We start from the raw sequence: 21,396 nt of genomic DNA, 5'->3' as shown, positions 1-21,396 counted from the left end.
GATAGCTGTTCATGTCTTTGTGCTATGCTGTGATTATTTGTCATCTCTTTTTACCACCATTATGTCTATTTGGGGTCGATTACTGTCACGTTTTTGTTTGTTTGTTTTTTTGTCATTTTACGGATGTGTGTTTTCTGGGATATATTTAAGACCTGGTTTTAGAGCTTGGACCTTTTCCTAGACCCTGTTCATTATGTCCATTATTAGAAAGCATTTACACCAGCATGATTAAAACCGCTTTTAGTGCTTTTATTATATCTCTGAAATGGCTTCATTCCCTAATTTAATTTTCATGAAGCCAAATTTACAAAAACATGTAATTTATTTGTAAAAGCTCCATAAATTTAGACTAGTTTGTTTTTATGTGGCGACAATCAAGAAAACAAGAAACTAACAAAGTCTGGATGGAGTTTTGCTGTGACCGGCGTAGGCTTTTATTGCGAAAAAACCTCGGACCGGAATTGGCTTCGTTATCTTTTCTCGCGTAACGGTACCCGTCTGCTGTCAACGCGGATTTTGGACAAAACCTGCGCAGCATTCTCAGACCTTGAAGAAAATGTTAGCGACGACATCAGTTCCCATCCACTCCCGAAATAAAAACGAGTATTTGTAGACTTTCTGGTGAGTTGGCCTCCATGTTTGAGCAGGTTATTTTCACCGTTAGCCCGTTAGCATGCCTGGCAGCACCAGCTAATCGGGGAAACGTTAGCTTGGCTAAGCTGGGCATCGCCGCTTTAAATTGTCTAGAACTGCTAATGTTAAGGTCCACTTTTTCCCCCAGGTATTTTCGTTCTTTTTAAAACCTTAAATGCTATTTTTTTTTAAATAAAAAACATTTTATCCAAATGTAATGCAAGATAATGTGACCTTAGCGCTGTTTTCTTTGCGCTTACACCAGTGACAGTCAGCAGGAGGAACTAGGCACCAGACAGCTAAACAAGGCTGGTTTTATTCCTCAGAAACGGGCAGTAACGGATAGACGACTCTCTGATGTCTGTGATAGTTTCAGCCTGACTGGTGATTTAAAAACGCATCTTATTTGCATGTTTTAGTATCCAGACACCTTTGTGTCAACTCAAGGACAAATGTAACACACACCAGGCTCAGATGTGTGTGAAGACTGATTTGAACATCCAAAAATTAATCTTCCTTTCGTGTTTCTCTGTGTAGTTGAACCTAAATTACTGTCCTTTCCTGAACCTAATCCAACTGTTTTGTTGGTTAAATATAACTGAGTAGTTTTGGTTCTTAAATCCAACAAAACTTAAAACCGAAAAAAATAAAATTAAGAGGTCGACGATGACTGTTGGTTGGCACACAGGGGCCAGACCTCTTTTCTCGGTAGAAAGGGTAAAGTCATCCAACGCAACCTGGCGTTCTTATCACCTCAGCCGACTTCTGATAATCTGTTTCTGGCAGTAAGCAGTGAAGTGTAAACATTACTCAAACCTCAGAAATGTTCCTGGAGCAAAACACACACATAGGCTTTTTGTGTAAGTCAGATGGGGTAAGTAACTTGTCATTCGTAATATTTAGATTATTTTAAAATACATACATCTCAAGTGATGGGTCCTGATGAATGTATGATCAGCAGGCTTTCTTTTAACATCTTAGAAATTATTCAGCTGCATAACAAGTAGGAGTGGGCAGGATGTTGATCATCCGCTTCTATCATGGTGTGGGATTTTGTTTTGTAGTTATGATTCATGATAAACAAGTTAAACGCCAACCTGAACACTTCAAAGAGGAAAATATTCTGCTCTCTCTCACTGATTTATGAAATGACAAGAACGAGTCAGTGAGTGCTGCCCACCTGATTTTTTTTCTTCTTCTCTCTCCTGTATCTTTAGAACATTTAATGAAGTCATGAAAAATGTTGCATTCATTTTAGTTACAGCCCTTAAAATGACTGACCTGGCCCACCCTCATAAGGAGACATGAGTGGGTGGATGTCAACTCCATAAAGTTATGTTCCTTGGGTAAAATATGTGTTTTTAAAAAAATGCCCAAGTATAAAATCATCTAAAAACACTGATTTTCTGGCCACTTGTGCCATGATAAACTGGTATTGGCATTAACGGTGATATTAAAAGAAAAATTAATATTGGGTTAAAATTGCTCAAATGACAGGATCATAATTAATCCAGTGTTGGGTTAAGGACTTTGCAGTTCATCAGTGACTCTGTTTTCTTTCGTTAAGTACTTTATTGTAGCCACAGATAATTATGCTTGGAGTAGGTATAAAATTAACTTTACTGAAGTTCTCTTATAATGCAAATTAAAATGTTTGACATTTTGACTCAACTTTATGTACTTCAGAGGTTTGTACCTGAGGCCTGGGCTCACAGATCAACAACTCCTCGTCCTTCTTTTCCTCTTTTGTCCATTCTTCTATTTATTACACTAAATTTGACATGAGACCTTTTCTTTTTCTTTCTTTCTTTTTTTTACTTGCAGATTTCATGTAATTGCATCTCAGAGCCATAAGTAACCCTATTTAAAACATTTAAACTGTTGTCACTCCAGAGAAAACACTTTTGAGTGTTCTGCCGTCTCTGGCGTCCTTCTCTGGTGCTGTTATTTCAGTTTCCTCTGTTGGAAATTCTGATGCTTTTTTAGATTTAATATTGTAGACCTTCTGTTTTCTTTTTTAAAATAAAACTTTAACTGCTTCCTTTCTGGTAAGCTTACAGGTAAACTGGTTTCCTTGGGTAGAGAAAAGTGGGTGTGGCACTATGCAGATTGGTTTGAACAATCCGGGCCAGAGCAGGCCTGCCAAAAGGTCCAATCCAATGTAATTTTCTCTGTATTTTGTCATGAAGATTAATGTTGTAATAAATAACCGAAGGGTTAATGTTACCTGAGACATGATTTTATTACAGTAATATATCTTTGTAATCTGGAAACAATTATTTTGTTTCTCCAAAAACCTCTCTGCCTGTTGCTTCATCCATTTTACAAATGTATTATTTGTTTCCAGAATGAAGTTAAAAAGACTGAATATTTCAGAGGTTTTTTTTTTTTTTTCATATATTGCATGTGCAGCCGTTTCTTGCATAAAGTGAGAACATTTCTATTAGTGAATGTAGCAAATCTACATGTCTAATTATTGAATGAGCTTTTGGCTGTTGTGAAACCATAATCTTTTTTTTTTTCTTCCAAATATTGCTCGTCTCTCACTGGAACATTTCAGCTTCTTCTAACAAAATATTGAACACAGACAGTTTTCAGTTTCTGGAGCTGAAAGAAAAGGTTGTGATGTGGTTGTTAGCTTCTCAGTTTCTATCCCAGTGGGATTTATTAAGCGTGCTTGCTGAGCAACACTCTGTTTCACACTCATTCACTTTGTCATTTCACACATTCACACGTGGAAGCTGCCAAATAAAACCACTGCCAAGTGCAGTACTTGGCAGTGGTTAGGATTTCGTCTTGATGCTTTGCAGTGAGTGAAGAAGACTGGATCTGTTCTCTTCGCCCTTTGGTCAGCCTCTCTTTTGTGATTTTATACTTTCAGTCTGTGGTTGCATCAAGTTTGAACGGAGGGATGCCAGTGGAGAGCGGGAGTAGCGCTGCTGCCCGCCAGGCCAAGCAGAAGAGGAAGTCCCACAGCCTGTCCATCCGCAGGACCAACAGCACCGAGCAGGATCGCTCCGGCCTGCAGAGAGACATGCTGGAGGGACAGGTGATGATTCCTTAAATTGTACCCTGAGAACGGATGAAAACTGCCTTGTATTTCCAGCTACTCCTCTGGAAACTGCACTCCTCTGCTGTCTTTCAGTATTAGCCTGCTGCTGTCCTGCTGTTTCTGTGAGCACCCGTAAGCACTTTGGTTGTAAGCCTAAGCCAATTAGCTTTTAATACAACCGTTTAGAGGACACATGATGGTTTATATTGTTGCTGGCTTGCCACAATTACTGGATGAGTGCTGTAAGATTGTTTTCATTTAGTGGATAAACAGATGGATTTAGAACAGGCTGAGCCATTTGAACTTCGCTCGGGTGGATCGTTCAGCTCAGTGGTGTTGTTCCTGTTTCTCCGGTGTTAAAAACCCTGCTCGCTTTCTCTGTGGCCTGCCAATAAGGAGCTGAAATACTCGTAGGATGCAGGGTAAACACAGCTTACCTGGAGGTAATTATCTGAATCGAGAGTAAATCAAGAAAAAAAGGGAGAGGGAAAGGATTAGGAGCCTCTGAATTAAGACTTGGCTTCAGTTAGAGGTGCACATGTAGAGCAGGGAGAGTTAAAGCCTGTTGAACTGAAACACAGTTCACTGGCTTGTCTCACCTGCCTGGTGTACCTGTAATCTAGCCACTTACAAAAATCACTGAAGCACCTTTTTATTGCAGTTTCTTAAAGGATCAGTGCATGTCATTTATTTGCCAGGGGGCATTTTAGCATTTGGCTTTAACATACTGTCCAGCACCTTCAGATAAAAATAAAAATATCAGGATCGTTTGTTCGGATCAAAATCAATGTGCGTTTGTTTCTTGAGTTAAGGTAATTTATTGTTTTATTTTTGCGTTTGTATGTTGGTCCTTTTCACATGTCACAGTAGGAAAAGCACAGATGGAGGTCTTTATCACTTTACCACCATTCAGCAGCTCTAGTTTACTGAGACACCTGAGCGTAGCGGTAACATTGATAATGTTGTCAGCAGCATCCGTGCTTTTCCTGCTGCAAGAAAGGTTCATAACCTTAAGAAGAAGAAATTGTGCAAATTTCTTAAATTGCAAATCTAAAACTCCCTGAATGTGGAAGCTGAACTTGTGATCATGCAGTGAAAAGAGGTTTAAATCTGTTGCAGATTTAAACCTGCTGAAAGCGCCTGTTTCTAACCAGACGTGGTGTAATCCCTTCCTCATGACTTTTTGTTTTCTCACTCTGGTCCCTTTTGGTCTCAGTCCTCTGATAATCTGGAATCCTTCATGAGAATGGAGGTAAGTTTCAGGTGTTTCGCCCTCTGTGTTTCAGATAATAGTGTAACTTCCCTCATAGTTTGTAGAGCTTTAGCATTAGTTGTATACGTTTGGTGTAGTTTAGGCTTGATTAGTAATAGGTGGAGGTGAGGTGTGGTCGTTGCTGCACTTCTAGTCTCCTTAAAAAATGTGACTATTTCTAGATTACAGGATGTTTTCTTTTGTGTTTATTTAAATAATATCTACATTTTGCAGTTACAAATAAATCAGTGTTTGTGACCTGTTTAGTATGTCTTTGAGAGAAGATGGGATGTTTTCAGCTCTGTGAACTTGAGGTGGAAAAGTTGTTCTTATGCAAATCACAATAGTGCTGCTCTATGTAAATAATGATGCACATGAAGGATGTGACTTCAATCTTGCATATGTTTCTACTGATGTGAAGAATCAGCAGGTGTTTGAATCTTACATCACCTTCTTTATATACTAATCCTGAGTCTGTAAGGAAATAGCCTAATGTATCAGTGGATTTTGGTTGTATTCAAAATCTGTATCATGCCTCTTTAGACTCTCCCTGCATTTGTAGGTATCGCTGTCAACTTGCAACAAAGGTTACAGGAAATTCACCAAATGTAAAGCTTTTATTTGAACATCTGTTTACTCATGTGAAAACAGAAAAATAATAGTCATTAGTTATGTTTCATTTCAGTCGGTTCCTGGCTGAACTTGTCTGTTGGAAACATGTCACTCTCCAGCACCTGGCCAGTGTATTTACCCAACATTGGACCCGCTGGTTATGTTGAATCCTGTGGGATCAAGGCTCATATATGTTAACATATTCTGACTTCTCACATGTGCGTAAAATGTTCTCCACACCGGTAATAAGGATTAATATAAAGGAATTTGTCTTTTGAGCATAAGACTAATTAAAAACATAAGATTGTTTTGCATTTTGCCCTCATTTGATTCATTTTAGGCAAAGATTTTCAGTCGTTTTGGACTTTGAGATCTCATACCTCAGTGTGCTCTAGTCTGTAGACTTGTGGCTTCACGCAGCAGTACATGTATCATCATGCAGCATTGTGTCGTAGTCAGCCCTCTTTTTTTTTTTTTTTCACGTCATTATCTCAAATGTAGCACAAACCCTTTAGCCTTTGAATGCTGACCCACGACCGATTTCTATGTAAGTAGCTGCGAGCACAAAGGCAGTCAAAGAAAGAAGGCATGCTTTGTGCAGAGTACACAACGAAGAGAGCTCCACACACTGACCCGTTTCATCGTGACTGGCCAAAGCTTGGAGATCTCTTCCACTCCGTGCTTGTGTCGAAGCTGCTGACTCAACTACAGACGGAAAGCGACACAAAACTGTTTACTCGCTGCGAAAAAGCCTTCTCAGGTGGATTCAAATCTGACTTATAACACTTGATTTTTAAAGCACTGGACATTTTGTCGGTGCTTTTTATGTTTGTTTGTTTTTTATTATTTTAAATGACTTTTTTAACAGTTGTTTGAGGATGTACCCTCTCCTCTCACATACTCTTCTCTTGTAAAGTGCTCCTACAGACTATGACAAGGTTAATCTTTTTCTACATTTTTGTGGTCATCATCTTTGGAGGTGATGACTTTTGCCCTCTCTGTACATGTGCTGGCTGTCGTTAGGGTAGAGTTCATCACCAGTCATGCTACATGTGTCCAACTATGCTGTTTTTGCAGGCATGCTCAGGCGCAGTGTGGAATGCCTGACGTGAGCACACCCTCAGGTGTCATATATTTCATCATAGTTTTTGTCCTTGGGTATTTGTTTTTTACTTATTGTCGAGTTTAGTTTATTAGAGCTTCTAAAGCATGAACAGTTGTCTGCCTCTGTGTTGGTCTTGCTTGGTGACCTGACCTCTGAGCTGGATAAGGGGTGAAGAGGGAGGATGGATTTATTTATTTATTTTTTAATCAGAGGCAGTTACTGTGCAGACTTTCCCATCACATTATGTTGCCTTTGGGAATAACCTCTAAAAAATGTCTGAATTTGTGCACGCTTACCTTTTTTTTTTTCTTTTTTTCTTTTTGTGTCTTTTGGGTTTTTTCTGTTAAATCTTTTGTGCTTTTCATGTAATTTAAAGAAACTTGAAAGCTACAGTTATCAAATGACTCTTAACCTAAACTGCAGTGATTAATGTCCCATTGATGGACATTTTTTAAAATCGTCTAAATATCAGTTTAACCCATGACATTCTTTAAAAAAAAGTCAGATATTGTGTATTTATTTTTATTTGTATATCAGTCCATTACAACACATTATAGATTATTTAAGGAAGTTTAAAGCACATTGTAAAATGGGATAAAGAGAAATTCTGTCTAGAGTTTCCTTTTATAGCAGCAGTAGTCTTGCAGAATGGTATACATTTGTCAAAGCCTGTTTGTTTGCCCTATAAAAACACATTCAGACCTGTAAGGCACCAAGACCTCCCCAGTGCTCTGTAACCATCTCACTGTTTCTTTCACTTTTATGGATGATTTTACTAATTCTTTCCTTCTTTCCTGCCCGAGCCTGAGTTCACGATTATTTCCTTCCTCCAGGTTTATGGTGTGATAAGAGGCTGTTCCTGTGCTTTGTTGCAGTAAATTTGTGCTGTTGGTACCAGATATATAGCCTGCTTGTTCTGCAGGCTTTCTCACTCTGTAATGTTGTTTTCGTGCTCAGAGAATGGATTGAAATCTATGGGAGAACTCTGCAACAGGATGGTAGAAGTTTACCTTCCTAGGGAAAACGTCTTTGTAATGCCTTATTTTTGGGCAGCGCCAGCAAATGTCTGAAGCATTTTTTGTCATGTTTCACAGTCAGTCCTGATGCATGCTCAATGATCCAGGTTAGAAAATGGCACAAAGTCGATTCTATTCAGGGTAATGAAATCTTCCTCCCACTGAAAACATCCAGAGGAAGCAGTTTGTTTGCCCTAGTCAGTGAAATTAAGTTAGATATAATTTAGTTAATCCTTCAAAATAAGTGGGCAGAGGCACGTCAGTAAGGTGGCCAAGTGACCAGAACAGCTTCTTTGGATAATCCCTCATATTTCCACGTTTTTTTAATGCTCTCCTTTTTTCCACCCTCTCCAGGACTCCAAGCTGCCTCTGTCTCTGAGGAGCAATCTGCTGGACCTGTTCAGTCAGATCGAGAGGGAGTTTGAAAACCTCTACATAGAAAACCTCGAATGTAAGTTCCCATGAAAGCAGAAGTGATTGCTCTAGCTTTTGTAATAATTCACTGTGCAGCAAGAGACCCAACACAAAAACGAAAGCAGTTTGCATTTCTTAATTTTATTCAATGCATTTAACTTTTTTTTTTTATTGAGATGCATGAAAAAAATGATAAATTCCTACAAAATAAAATGAATTTATCAGTTTCTGTGGCCAAGTAAGCAGAAAGCTGCTACTCAGCAATGGAGAGTAACTTGCTAACCCTGCTGTGGTGAATAAAACGACACATTCAGATGTCTTTTAATGCGCGACATGTTTGACTTTCAGTACGCAGAGAGATTGAAACACTGAATGATCGCTTGGCTGCAGAGGGACAAACATTTGAAGGGGCGGATTTAGCAAAAGGAGCACTTAAAACAAAAGGTGAGATTCATGTACAGTTATGTTATAGGTAGCATAGATATATTACTCATCTTTTTTTTGATTGTTTTAATCCTCTGACCTTTGACTTCTCTGACTTCTTTTTGTTTTTGTATGAAATTCACAGCGAGCCACAGCACCAGCCAGCTCTCTCAAAAGCTGAAGACGACCTACAAGGCCTCAACGAGCAAGGTAAATCGAAAATGTTTGTAAATTAAATTGTTTTATGTATCTGATATTATAAGTTACCAGTTTGTAAGGTTTTGGAAATTTTCTGTAATTATTGCTTATTAAACAGAGTTTCTGTAAATCCTTCCTTCACAAAAGATCTGAAGTTCAGTTTTTGTGAGCCTTTGGGTGCTTTTCATTATACTAACGTGTTTCCTCATTTCCTCCAACTGTGGCTCTTCCTTAAATGAGCTCAAAATAATTGATATAAATGACCCCAGAACTCAGATAAAAGGTAGTTACTTATTAAATACTTGAACTGACAAAAATAGCTGATTATTATTATTAGCAGTAGTAATACTGTTTGTTTTAATCTATATTGAATATTCCTTTTAAACCTTCCAATTTATGTACAAGTGTCTTCTTCTTATAAGTTCTCGGCTGTTTATTTACCTTCATTATTATAACCTGAAGGGTAATAAACGGTGTGGCTGTGTAAGCGTGTCAGTGGTAAAATAAACAACTACTTTGTGTGATGATTCAACATTTTGCCATAAAATTATTTCTTTATTTCAGGTTTATCACACATTATGTGTGATGGCACATTATTCATATCATACATTTACCATGTTCTATTATCTGTTGATTCTTACTCACAGCACAACAAAGGAAGCACAGTGAGAGTAAACTGTGCCGTGTAGAGGTGCAGCTTGTATACGTCACCTCAATTTAAAAAACAAACAAACAAAAAAACAAGACTTCAGTATAGATGCATCATTTCTGAGCCATGGGAGGAGAGACGAAGCTCGTTGGCATCATGAAGAGCACCCTTAGTCTATTTTTAATATTATTTTGTCCATCTCAATTATATAAAGAAAACAACGCAGTAAAAATGTTCAGTGTCACTTGTTTTGCAGTCAGTAAAGACAAAAATTTGAGGAGGTTTATTTAGCGCCTGTTTCCGCTTTGTCCGTGTGAGCTCACATGACTTTTGAATGTTAAAGAAAAGAATTGCTTTGCTTTCTTTTTTCACTTTTTTGCTTGTAGCCGCGTTCAAATTCTTGCCATGCCAGAGTAGGTGGATCCCGCAACTTCAGCGTAACCAGCTGGGAGTTGTGGGGTGGAGACTCATGGGTAACTTGTTGATTTCTTCCCCTTGTGTGCCAATATGCATGAACAGCCCAGCCAGGGGGGCGAACCTCCCTCCCCAAGAGACTTGGTCATCCAAATGTAGGCTTTTGAGCTTTTCTCTCATTACCTGCGTGAGATAAACCAGCTCTTTATCATCTCCCTAACGGGCCTTTTCAGTTGCACCTTTTTATTTCGTTTTATGCCGCTACCGTCGGCATTCACATAATGGTACACTGTGGAGGCATCTTTAACACGGACCAGCTTCAAAATGCTTTTTGAGGAGCATTTCCTGGCTGCTGTAGATCATTGCTGGCAGAGTCACGTGTGTGGCCTGCTCAAAAGTCTTTGCCTATAACAGATTTTGCTTTTTTAAACAAAAACGTTTAGTTTTTACTTGGATTACTTTTTAACTGTCAGTATTAATGGTGACTTTAAATATTTGGGTGACTTAAAATGACAGAAAACCCAAACATATCTTCATATTTGTTTTAAAACTTGGCCGTAGGAATCCCGAGTTACTTGAACTTCCTCAATTAAAGTAACAACCCAGACAGAACGACTCATTTTCCTGGTAAAAACATGAGGTATGATCACAGTTTTTAGGGCATGGGACTCTAAAACTCAAAAGCCTTACCATAGCTGTTTTATTTATTTATTTATTTAATTTAAGATCCCCAAGTGGGAGTAGTCAAAATACTATGTATTAGAAAATACTATTTTCTAATACATAGAAAATGGGGACTCTTCTGTTGAAAACTGCTCAGCTGTAGCTGCATGTCCAGCTCTCATCACTGCTGATGATCCTTCATCAGAAAGTTGATGTTTGCTCTCTTTGTGAGTTTGAGGACTTTGGTGGCCAGAATGATACTTATGCAGAGCAGCCTGAAACCAGCAGCCGAGTGGGGGACCCCGAACAGAAGACCAGCTGTTATTCATACCGTGGAGTGATATATTAAATAAATAATTCACACTTTTAACTGATTATTTTACTAAGAAAAGCAAAATCTCACTGTGGCTGTGGCGGCCTGCACTCTGACACTACAAACTGTAGAGAGTCACTGCTCCATAATTCTTCTGCAGCGCTTCGCATTTCCTTAAACCTCCCCAAACGTCCCTGTTGCTGCTTTTTTAAATGTAACATGGTGCGTTGATGTTACAGGTGCACAAGTTATGGATTAATATCATTCCCAGTGTTATAACAGAAGACATAAGAAATTACTTGCTTCATATTATTTATTTATTTTTGTACACGAGAACGTACTGCTCTGCTTGCTAACAATCACAACCGCTGGTTCACACCCTGTCATCCGTTTGACTATCATTTGTTGTCTTCAATCCTTCAGATTTTGTTTAATGTTTCTCTTGATTCGTGTATCAGATGATTGATTTCTGTCTTGATGTTCTCCTACTTTGTTTCAGTTGGAACTTATTTAGTGGTCTGTGCCCAAAACGAACCAGAAGTCCTGTTTGTATCATCCCCATCTTTAATGTAAACGTCTCAACAAAATCTTGATACAGATGACAAAAACTACTCCTCGGTTTCGTGTCTAACCATAACTTTGGCCGCTTTGTTTTCTTTTTTCCTCCCTCTTTTTTAGTTTTAGTGATCCGCAGTACTGATACCGTATGAATAATGCGAATGCTTTCATCTGGGTTTGTCTGGTAGTTTGTTTTAAAGCTCGTCTGAGTGTGCGATTGCCAGTCTGATACTTCAGGAGCTTTAAAAGAAACAGGAACAAAGATATTTTGGTAAAAGCTCTTGAACCCAGTGAATAACACTGCTGTTCACCAAAGCTAATTAGCACTGGCATACTATAAGGACCCTGCTGAGCAGCTCCTCAGTGATCCTCAGTCCTGCTGACCTGCTTCCTCCCTCCCTCCATCAGACCAGGGTTCCTACACAGCTCGAGAAACTGATGGCTTAACAATAAAATCTGTGATCAAATTGAACTTTAGATTTAGTAACATCTTAAAACTTTTATCCCCTTTAAAGAATAAAAAACAAACAAACCAAAATGCCAAAGAGGGGCCCAGAGAAAGATGACAAGTGTCAGGAGAGACAGTGGGGTCAGGGATTTGGTTTGTAATAACAGAATTATCAGTTATTTATTTAGTTTTTAATTTAGTTTCAGTTAGTTTCCAGAGCGAGTTTACACATTTCAGTTCAGTTGATTGTTTAGTTTTTATTATTTCCATTGTTAGTTTTACATTTGTCTGGGGCCTCACACTGGGTGTGTTGAAAGATTTGACCAATTCGGAAAAGACTTAAAGACATTTCTTACATATTTTTATGTAAGACCCCTCAGTCACCTCCAGTGACATTATGGATCCTGGAATGTTTGGGTTGGGGGGGGGTTTGAGAAGGTGAGGTGTGTAGGAATCCTGTTAGGGACACGTCTGGGATTATCTGGGATTTCCTGGTCAGTGTTAACATTGGCTTGATGTTACCATCAGATTGTGTCCAGTTTCAAAGCGACCACGTCCAGAGCGGTGTGCCAGCTGGTCAAAGAGTATGTGGGTCACAGGGACGGCATCTGGGACCTCAGCGTCACCAGGACCCAACCTGTGGTGCTCGGGACAGCGTCTGCAGGTATTTTCTTTTATGCTCTCGTACTTTATTTACGTCATACAGTCTTATTTTTTCTTCATTTCTGTGGCGGTGGTTTTGTCTCTAGCTTCATCTTCTGTCTTCAAACTCAGAGGTTCATGTGTCTTTATCTTTCCTTCTGTTGTTTACAATGTCAACATATTTAAACATGTTTAAGATCTTTTTTTTTCCTTTCCAAGTTGAGACCTAAACTAAAGCGTGATGGACAATTGTTAATAAATAAAAACTCAGACTGTCCTGTGTGCTTTCCAACAGACCACTCTGCTATGCTGTGGAGCATTGAGACGGGAAAGTGCCTCCTCAAATATATGGGTCATCAAGGATCAGGTAGAGTTAGAAATGTCCAACCCTGGAATTGCTGAACCAGCACGTGATAATCTCTTCTGTTTAAGGAGTAGATCCTGCAGCATTGTGACCTGCTAAAATTGTTATTGCACAGTGATTAAACAGCCATCATAAAACTGGCAGTCAGAAAAACATTACTTGGTATACTATGCCTCAGTGGTGTTTGTCATGTGACAGAGTGCATATCTGTGTCTCCACAGTGAACTCCATCAAGTTCCACCCCACTGAACAGATGGCTCTAACAGGTAACCATCGACAGTATCAACATAACTAAGAGTTAAAGCTGAAGCAGCCAAATCTGTGTTGCGTGTACTTATTGCAGCAGCTGGAAAAATAAAACTGAAGTGAAATATTGTTTCCATACATCTGAGAAACCATAACCCAGACACGAGAAGGCTTCTGCAGAAGGACTGAAAGTGTCAACGAATAAGTGCTGTTGTCTTTTTACTGCTGGTTTTAACCATAAAGTAAAACATGGACACAAATGGAGCATTATTTCTTTTTATTAGTTTTTCCTTGACTCTCAGCAGCTGTTTTACCCCTTTATCTCTGCCTCCTCCACAGCATCTGGAGATCAGACAGCTCACATCTGGAGATACATGGTGCAGCTGCCGACTCCACAGCCTGTTGCTGATATCAGCGTAAGCTTTCCCCCTTAATATTTTAAAACTTGTTAGTGTTCCTGTCGTCAACGCCTCTTCCTCTCCCTCCTACATCAGCAGCAGACACCCTGTGAAGACGACGTGGACTTCTCAGACAAAGATGAGGCCGACGGCGAGGCGGAGGGGCCGAACGACTGCCCTTCCATCCGTGTGGCGACTACAACTCTCCGCAGCCATCAGGGTGTGGTGATCGCTGCTGATTGGCTGGTTGGGGGCAAACAGGTTGTGACGGCTTCCTGGGACCGAGCCGCCAATCTGTACGATGTGGAGACGTCAGAGCTGGTCCACTCACTCACTGGTAGGAAGACGAAAGTATTGAAATATGAAATATTGTGTTTATTATAAAAATGTGGAGCCCACACTGAGAAAAATATGCCTTTCAATCTCTCTGAAGTTGACTTGATGACATTTTATTAGTTGAGTTGAGTTGACCCAACTTCTGTGAAGTGTTTTTGGTTATATTGTCAGATTTGGTTAGTTAGAGCAAAGCTGTGGTTCTCCTTTCTAGTTGAAAATGAACTGTTTAAACATTTCAAATCATCTGTTCTGCACTACAGTTATGAAATTCTGCTTCCTTTTATGGTGCTGATCTTATTTCATTGGCATGTATTTAGTCATCTCCCTAAAGTAGATGTTTATTATCTCAGAGATGTAATTGTGTTGCCCTTAATTCTTTCAGTTTGTATTTAAAACACAGATGACCTGTACAACTTGGAATCTGCCATTTTTGAAAAGCAGGGAATCGTAAATCTTCTCCCAATTACGTCAAAGCAGAAGAGGAATGCAGTGAGAATGTAATCGGTTTAAATCGCCACAGGCCTCCTCTGCTCCTGAGAGGAGGCCTGTGGTGTTTCTAAGGCGTGTAGAAATGTAGTATCAGGCCCCACGTTTGTGTAGTTTTAGACAAGAAAGTATTTTACCATATGTCTAAATAAATCATTATTTCTACTCGCTTATCAAACTATAACATTCAATATTTCCTAACGTTTTTGATTGCCTCTGTGATGGACGTGCTTACACTTGCCTACTGATGTCATGTCAGACAGTGGAGTTTGTATCTGTCTGACTGATGAACAAAAACCAGGAAATTGGGAGGGATTGTGTGTCATTAAAGGTGCTGCAGTCAGTTTTGAACTGGGCGGTGTTCAGCCGAATGAAGGTCTCTCTGTGAAATTGGAATAAATTAAGATATTAAACGGGAGATGGTGCAGTGTAGCTGCACTGGAAAACATTCCTCAGTGTAAGAATGGCAGCTTTTAAAAAGAAAGATAAACATGAAGGGAAAAAAGGAGGTGTGTATGCTCCTCACTGTGTGCTGCTGTCTCTTCAGGGCACGACCAGGAGCTGACCCACTGCTGCACACACCCCACCCAGCGTCTGGTAGTCACCTCGTCCAGGGACACCACCTTCAGGCTGTGGGACTTCAGAGACCCGTCCATCCACTCTGTCAACGTGTTCCAGGGGCACACTGAGTAAGCCGAACACCCATGCATCCATCTCTATCTGTTGCCTTTATGGCAGGTGGTTCATAAAGAGCACTTTAGAGTGCTGTAGTACAATTAACCACAGTGGAGTGGAAGCCCAGTTATTTTGCATTGGTGTATAGATGCATACAGCTATGTCTCAAATAATGCAAACTTTCATACATGTTTCCTAACGTGTGTGTTGTATTAGGAATAGAGAGTTTGGCTATAAAGACAAAAACCTTTTTCAGTACCATTTTTAACGGTCATTTCTGTTGCTGTAAGCCACAGTAAAGATGGATATTTTAATGAGGGACTTTATGGGGACTAATAGTCAGTTCTCATTCCTGAGTGCTGGTGCTGCTTGGTTTCAGCTGCTGGCATATTTGTGCACAAGCTCTTCTTTGCTGGTGACAAACCTGTGAAATGAGCTTTGCACACAGCAAGAGACTAACACTGACATGGTCACCAGAGAGGGTGGAAGAAAATTCAGCGACCTGTTACACGTGACGTTATGCTAATGCAAAGTGGGCGGGGCTGGAATTACTGTTTGCTTCTCAACTTTAAAGCAGCTTATTGGAGCTACTACCAAGGGAGTGAAGGAAAGCACAGATGGATATAAGATTAGGTGGAAGATAGATCTATGTAATCAGAGTTTGTTCTTTACAGTGACCATCTATCAACTTCAGAGTGAAGCACGACTAGTAAATCATTTAATATTTGCACAGGGCTTTATACCACCACTGCCCCTTCACCCACTATCTTTACTGATGATAGATATCTGAAAGAAATCCACTATAAAACATTACGTTTTCAGTTCCTACCTCCTAACTGCAATTAGGAGGTAATGGAAACGGTTACAGCGGCTTTAAAAGGAAACAGAACAAGAAGCTGATGAAATGAAAGTTTTCTGAAGTCTAAACTGGACTTGTTTTCTCGTCCTGTGGCAGCACGGTGACGTCAGCAGTGTTCACAGTGGGAGATAACGTGGTGTCTGGGAGCGACGATCGAACCGTCAAAGTGTGGGACCTGAAGAACATGAGGTCGCCCATAGCAACCATCCGCACAGACTCTGCAGTCAACAGGTGTGTAAACCTGTTTATATTTATGTCATTAAAAAGTAACGATTATAGGAAGGAATACATTAAAATGACTACGCAGGTCTACTAAAAATCTACAAATGTATTTATAAGGGAGCAGAATTGAGCTTAAAAGGCTCAGTTTTAAATGTCACAAACATACGCGTCCCTGCTCTTTCAAATATGAATGTGATTTGGCTCTGATTAGACCATATACTGCAGATAAAGCCTGACCCTGTGTTCCCTGTTTACTCCTTTCAGGATCAGCGTGTCGGTGAACCAGAAAATCATCGCTCTTCCTCACGACAATCGGCAGGTCCGGCTGTTTGACATGTCCGGGGTGCGACTGGCTCGACTCCCACGAAGCAACAGACAGGTGAGTGCGAGATTTACCATTTAAACAAAAAACAAAGACTAAACCTCCACTAAGAATTTAAGCCACAGAAATAAAAATGAAAAGTGCAGCCTCTTGAAATTTTCTGTTTACTGCTTAAGAACAAGGATGCTCAGGATCCACATCAAAGTAAAAATGTCACCCTCACAGCTGCCGCGTCTTCTGTTTTATGATTTAGGGTCACCGGCGCATGGTCTGCTGCTCCGCTTGGTGTGAAGACAACACCACCTGCAACCTGTTCACCTGTGGCTTTGATCGGCAAGCCATCGGCTGGAACATAAACATCCCCGCTCTGCTGCAGGAGAAATGACCTCCTCCTACTGTCACCTTACAGGGAAATGCCACCAAAAGTCTGTTTGGAATATCAAACACTGAAACCTTTGAGTGGGGTTAAAAGGCGGCTGGAGAAAACTTGTCTCGTACCTTTGTGTCGATGAAAAGTTGTCTCATGTTGTAATGTACAGGATGAAATTCCTGTCGTTTCCAGCAGCCGTCTTTTGAGCCCACGGGGGGGTCGGTATTTGTACTCGATGTCCTTTGAGCTCTGTTCTCCTCCTTTGTTTGGGGTAAAGCAGAAAAAGGCCTTGCACTTGCTGTCTACTCCATCTGTCACGCTCACTAAATCACCGCTGCCAAAATATACAAAACACATTTGTGGTCTTTGCGTGGAAGTGATTTAACATCTGGAAAAGAGAAAAAAAAATCCTGTGCATCTCTAATGAAAAAAGCACACGAGCTTCTTCTTTGCCGCGAACAAAAACGCATTCTGTTAATGCTAAATCAGATCTGTGACGTGCTGACGTTTCTGCTTGATGCTGATTTAAAATGCAATACTCTAAATCTAATCTGTGCCACTAACAGCAGATTCATGCTGGACAAAGACAGCGGTCTGCTGCTTTAAAGGATCCACTCATTATATATCATTAGTTTTCCCTGTTTAATACACTGCAAGAGTTACATCAATGAAAACTTATTTGTGAAACTTGTTTACTTTCTGCGTCACGTACATTTCCTAGGTTATGATGCAACGTGGCAGTGGAAGCCCTCACTGCTGGAACGCTTGAGTCTCATGTCCTGCACTGGGATCTAACAAAGCGTTCGTTTTCAGCATTCACTATTATATTTGACTTTTTTTTTTTTCTTCGTTTTTCTTGGAAACTGAAATAAGTTTCCAAACATTTTGTTTGGCTCCTGGCTCTGTCTGTAACTCGCATAATAAATGAAAACCAATAGTTATGAGAGTGTAACTGAGGACCAGTAAGCTACAATACAGGCTGTAAAATGACTCCTGCGAGTTCTCGATGTGAGCCTGCCGACGTTCATCCAGTGGCCGCTTGTTGGTGAGCTATCATGAAACTTTAGCAAGTAGCTAACAATTTTACAAGAGTAACTGGTACTGCAGCAAAACATTACACTACTCCACATAACCAACTGTCTGTTTGAACTATAGACTGTATATAAAAGATGCATGTAGCCACTGTGATGTCACTCATTGGTTTTAGATGAGTGTATTAGCGACGGTTGCTCGGAGCCACCGTGTTGGTATCCAAAAGGCACCAACATGGTATCGATGTCCATACAGTGACCTGTGTTGCAATACCTGTCAGATAAAGTCGCCACACCTCCAATTTTGAAGCTAACAGTAAGCAAATGGATGGATATAGGAAAAAAAAAAAACCTGTGTAGAGTTGTTATGGGGGAGGAAACTATCTACTAGGCTATAAGCGTTTTTCGCTATAAACAGGCTCTTTAATGCGGTAAAGTTGGGCATTTTAACACAGCGCTCTTTGTGAATTCACTCACTTCTGGAGCCAGCCTCAAGTGGACAGTAGTGGAACTGCAGTTTTGAGCACATCTTCAGTTTTTAGCTCTAAAAGTTGCTACTTATTGTTTATGGATATTAATGTTAGCTACTTGCTACTAGCTAACGTTGCATGCTAAATAATGTAGACTCTTCAGTTAAACCATGTTGGGTTTATTATTAATCCTCAGTACATAACCCCTGACTGCTCGTTGCTGTCATCTACTGCAAAACCTAGCATTGAGTCTAGCAGTGAGTCATGTGCAGGTGTGTTACCAGACTACGCTGATCTATGACGCAGTAAAGCATCCACTGGCCTTGTTCGTGTTTCAGAGCCACTTTTGATGTGTTGGTCCTATCGATGTTTAGGACATTTGTACTACTGTTGTTTTGTTTGTTTGTTTCACATCACTGTTTGGTTTTTGCCAAGGCTAACATGGGTCAGCATGCAATGACTCTTTGGCATCCTGCATTATTCATCTTTTTTCTCCGTTTCCTTGTTCTCCACCTGGCTTCCAGTAGTTTGCTGGTTCTTCTTCTAGTCTTTTTCATAGTTTAACCCATTCAAGAATTCTCTAAATTTAAGTAGCTGTAGTAGCTGGTATTTGACCCTGAAACAAGTCCCACATTGACAAACTGGCAAACCGTCACCCTAAAACTTCCCGATTGGTCCTGTGGTGGAAAGTTTTTTTTGGTGTGATGATGTCACAGCTATGTCAAAGCAAGCATAAACAAGTGATGCACTTTTTAAAAAAAGTATCTGTTACAGTTTTTCTTTTTGCTGCTGCTGTTGGAAATAAATGTTTTTCTGGTAACTTTTGGCTGTTGGTCAGCTGACATGGTGGCACATAACCTGAAGGACTTTAATGGTCAGGATGGTGGTTTTGAAAAAGGGTAATATCTCGTGCTGGCAGCACAGGGGTTTGTCTCACTCCAGTTTGTGCAGCTCTGTTTGTGCTGCAATGTTCAGGACGAACCTTTCCTCGCTAGAATTTTAATTAGAGACTCACTTTTGTTTGGAGCCAGTCGGTGTTAAACAGCAAAATCAGGATTTGCTCAGATAGAAATGAAGATTTCATGTTTGTTTGTTTTTGTTTTTTTCCCTGTGTGTTTATCCCAGATCCAGGAATCCAACAGGCATGCACTTTTTTTTCTGCAGTGCAGACATCTGATAAAGGAAAAAAAAACATCCACTTTAAATGAGCATCAAAGAAGTGTCGTCAAACGTAGAGATCGATCTGTTGAAATGTTCCCTTGTCTGCTCAGTCCAGCTGTTGTACCAATGCCTGACATGATTGTAAAACCTTTTTGTAGTTTATCGCAGTGCCCTTTAGTGAATAGTGTTGAAACGATATCGTGGGGATTCTCTTGTGTGTCACATTTTTTTAATGGTACTTCAAAACAAGTGAGCACTGTTGCGACGTGTTTACTGTTACTGGCTTCGCTTTCCCACTGCCACTAAAAGACTCAGCCAAAGCTGCATTTGAGGGAATGGGAGACTCTGTAGTGTGTGTGTGTGTGTGTGTGTGTGTGTGTGTGTGTGTTCCACTCGTGAGTTACAGCAGTGACACAGTAAACAAGCACAATTCATGTAAAACTTATGTTTATAATTGTGGAGCGTTCACTGGTTTGTAGAAAGCACACTGATATGATTAACATTTTATCTCTTCAGTGGGAACAAAATACCTTTTTATTTGTTTGTTTGTGGGTAAACATGGTCGAGCTTTACTGCCGCCTTTTGCAACCCTGAATATTTACTTTCCAGCAGAACTGTTTGATGATAGAAGGTGTGAAAGGATCATTAGTCTGAATAAAGTGAAACAAGCACAGAGGTCTGAACTTCAGTGTTAGTTAAAGTTTAGGGAAGCCTGCCACAGAGGCTGGAACAGTTTTAAATATCAGGCTGCAAACATGTTTGTTTCTGCTTGGTTGGACATCGTGAGACCATTTTTCAATCTTCTTTTGTGTGTGTGTGTGTGTGTGTGTGTGTGTGTGTGTGTGTGTGTGTGTGCAAAATGTTGAACTCCTCTTACTTTAACATTTGTGTCACAGACTGTGATATATTAAGAAAGGTTGGCTGTACGTGGCTGCAACGTGTTTCTTTTTTTATAACATGACACGTTGTTACCACTTGTCTGGTGTAACTCAGTTTTGTTGCTTGATAGTGATTTTTTTCATTCACATTCAGAGAATTCATTTTGTCACTTATGCCAGGGAAGACGCAGGCAGAGGTTTTGTTTTGTACATTTTTTTTGTGGTTTCTTTAGAATTGTTTGCACAGACAGGATTTCCTTCCAGTATCAGCATTACTCATATTTATTTTGTATTAAGCTGCATATGTTGTTATTGTCAGAGCTTTTGCTAACTTACGAGAACACAAAGAACTTCAGAGATCAGTGAAATCTAAATAAATGTGCTAGGAGTAGGAGGTTGATAGGAAATCTCAAAATTGTATCAGGAAAAAATGAAAACTGATTCGGAAAATGACGAGCAGCGCTCTCAGGCTGTTGTGCAGGGCTGTGCTCTGATGTTGAAGATAAAGTGACGCCACACAAGAGACTGAAAATGGACTGATTACATGAAGTAGATGAATAATCTGTAGTAAATACCGACGCGTTGTATTCTTATCTCGCATGTATATGCAGAGGTGGTCATTATTTTTAAAGTTGGGGCTCTAATCTGTTCCTCCGGCCGTCATCCCTGGTTTAATGACAGAACATTTGTTTGTGTGTGTGTGTGTGTGTGTGTGTGTGTTTCCTTGTTGACTTTTTCACTGCACTCGACTGCTCTTTCCACCAACACTGAGCCACTTTGTTACCACCTTCACGACTCGCCAGTTTTAACCGAACGTTAAGTTTCATCTTTCACGCCATCAGAAAAACCCGATCACTGAGCATCGCCTGTCATTAAGCTGCCATCCTGAACCCTCGTCAGACTGTGGTCTCCCGGTGTTTAAACTGTGTTTTGTGTGGTCGATGTAAAACAAAAACACAACAGCTCACAGTTCTCCAAAAAAAAAAAGAAAAAGGAAAATGTTACTGAGTTTTGTGGATTATAGCTGTGCAACGAGGAACAAGCAGTCGCTTGTGAAACAAAAATAAAACATTTGTGCTGTTTGAACATTTGCTGTCTGATTTGTGTGTGCGTATATTGTGTTAATGTCTTGGGACATTTTTAGGACGGAGGCTTTTATTTTAAATTTGTTGTGCATTTGTAGATA

General features: G+C 40.0%; 1 protein-coding gene across 7 annotated transcripts; it reads left to right on the top strand.

The window, feature by feature from the left end:
* Positions 1-423: 423 nt before the first annotated feature.
* LOC309694532 (WD repeat-containing protein 37) lies at positions 424-21,296 on the top strand. Of its 7 annotated transcripts, none has more exons than XM_082514688.1 (16): positions 424-621; positions 3,515-3,682; positions 4,902-4,937; positions 8,025-8,121; positions 8,433-8,528; positions 8,653-8,717; positions 9,741-9,827; positions 12,279-12,414; positions 12,688-12,759; positions 12,978-13,022; positions 13,342-13,418; positions 13,500-13,737; positions 14,770-14,911; positions 15,853-15,987; positions 16,243-16,357; positions 16,554-21,296. In XM_082514688.1, the coding sequence occupies exons 2-16, from the start codon at positions 3,545-3,547 to the stop codon at positions 16,683-16,685; spliced, it is 1,611 nt and encodes a 536-aa protein (XP_082370814.1). In that variant the 5' UTR covers positions 424-621; positions 3,515-3,544; the 3' UTR covers positions 16,686-21,296. The 7 variants fall into 7 exon arrangements, with proteins under 7 accessions (XP_082370814.1, XP_082370813.1, XP_082370819.1 ...); XM_082514687.1 differs by having other exon boundaries at positions 13,497-13,737; XM_082514693.1 differs by lacking the exon at positions 4,902-4,937.
* The last annotated feature ends 100 nt before the right edge of the window (positions 21,297-21,396 follow it).

The sequence above is a fragment of the Aulonocara stuartgranti genome (assembly GCF_965226115.1).
Source record: "Aulonocara stuartgranti genome assembly, chromosome: 18".
NCBI classification, from domain to species: domain Eukaryota; kingdom Metazoa; phylum Chordata; class Actinopteri; order Cichliformes; family Cichlidae; genus Aulonocara; species Aulonocara stuartgranti.
Note: the sequence above shows the minus strand (reverse complement) of the source record. Positions and strands in the feature narration are given on the sequence as shown.

Excerpts from the sequence above, each read along its gene's own strand:
- LOC309694532 (XM_082514687.1), top strand. The coding sequence starts at position 3,545 with ATGCCAGTGGAGAGCGGGAGTAGCGCTGCTGCCCGCCAGGCCAAGCAG. Across the intron at positions 8,718-9,740 it reads ACAAGGCCTCAACGAGCAAG|CCGCGTTCAAATTCTTGCCA; the intron begins GTAAATCGAAAA and ends TTTTGCTTGTAG. Across the intron at positions 14,912-15,852 it reads GTGTTCCAGGGGCACACTGA|CACGGTGACGTCAGCAGTGT; the intron begins GTAAGCCGAACA and ends GTCCTGTGGCAG.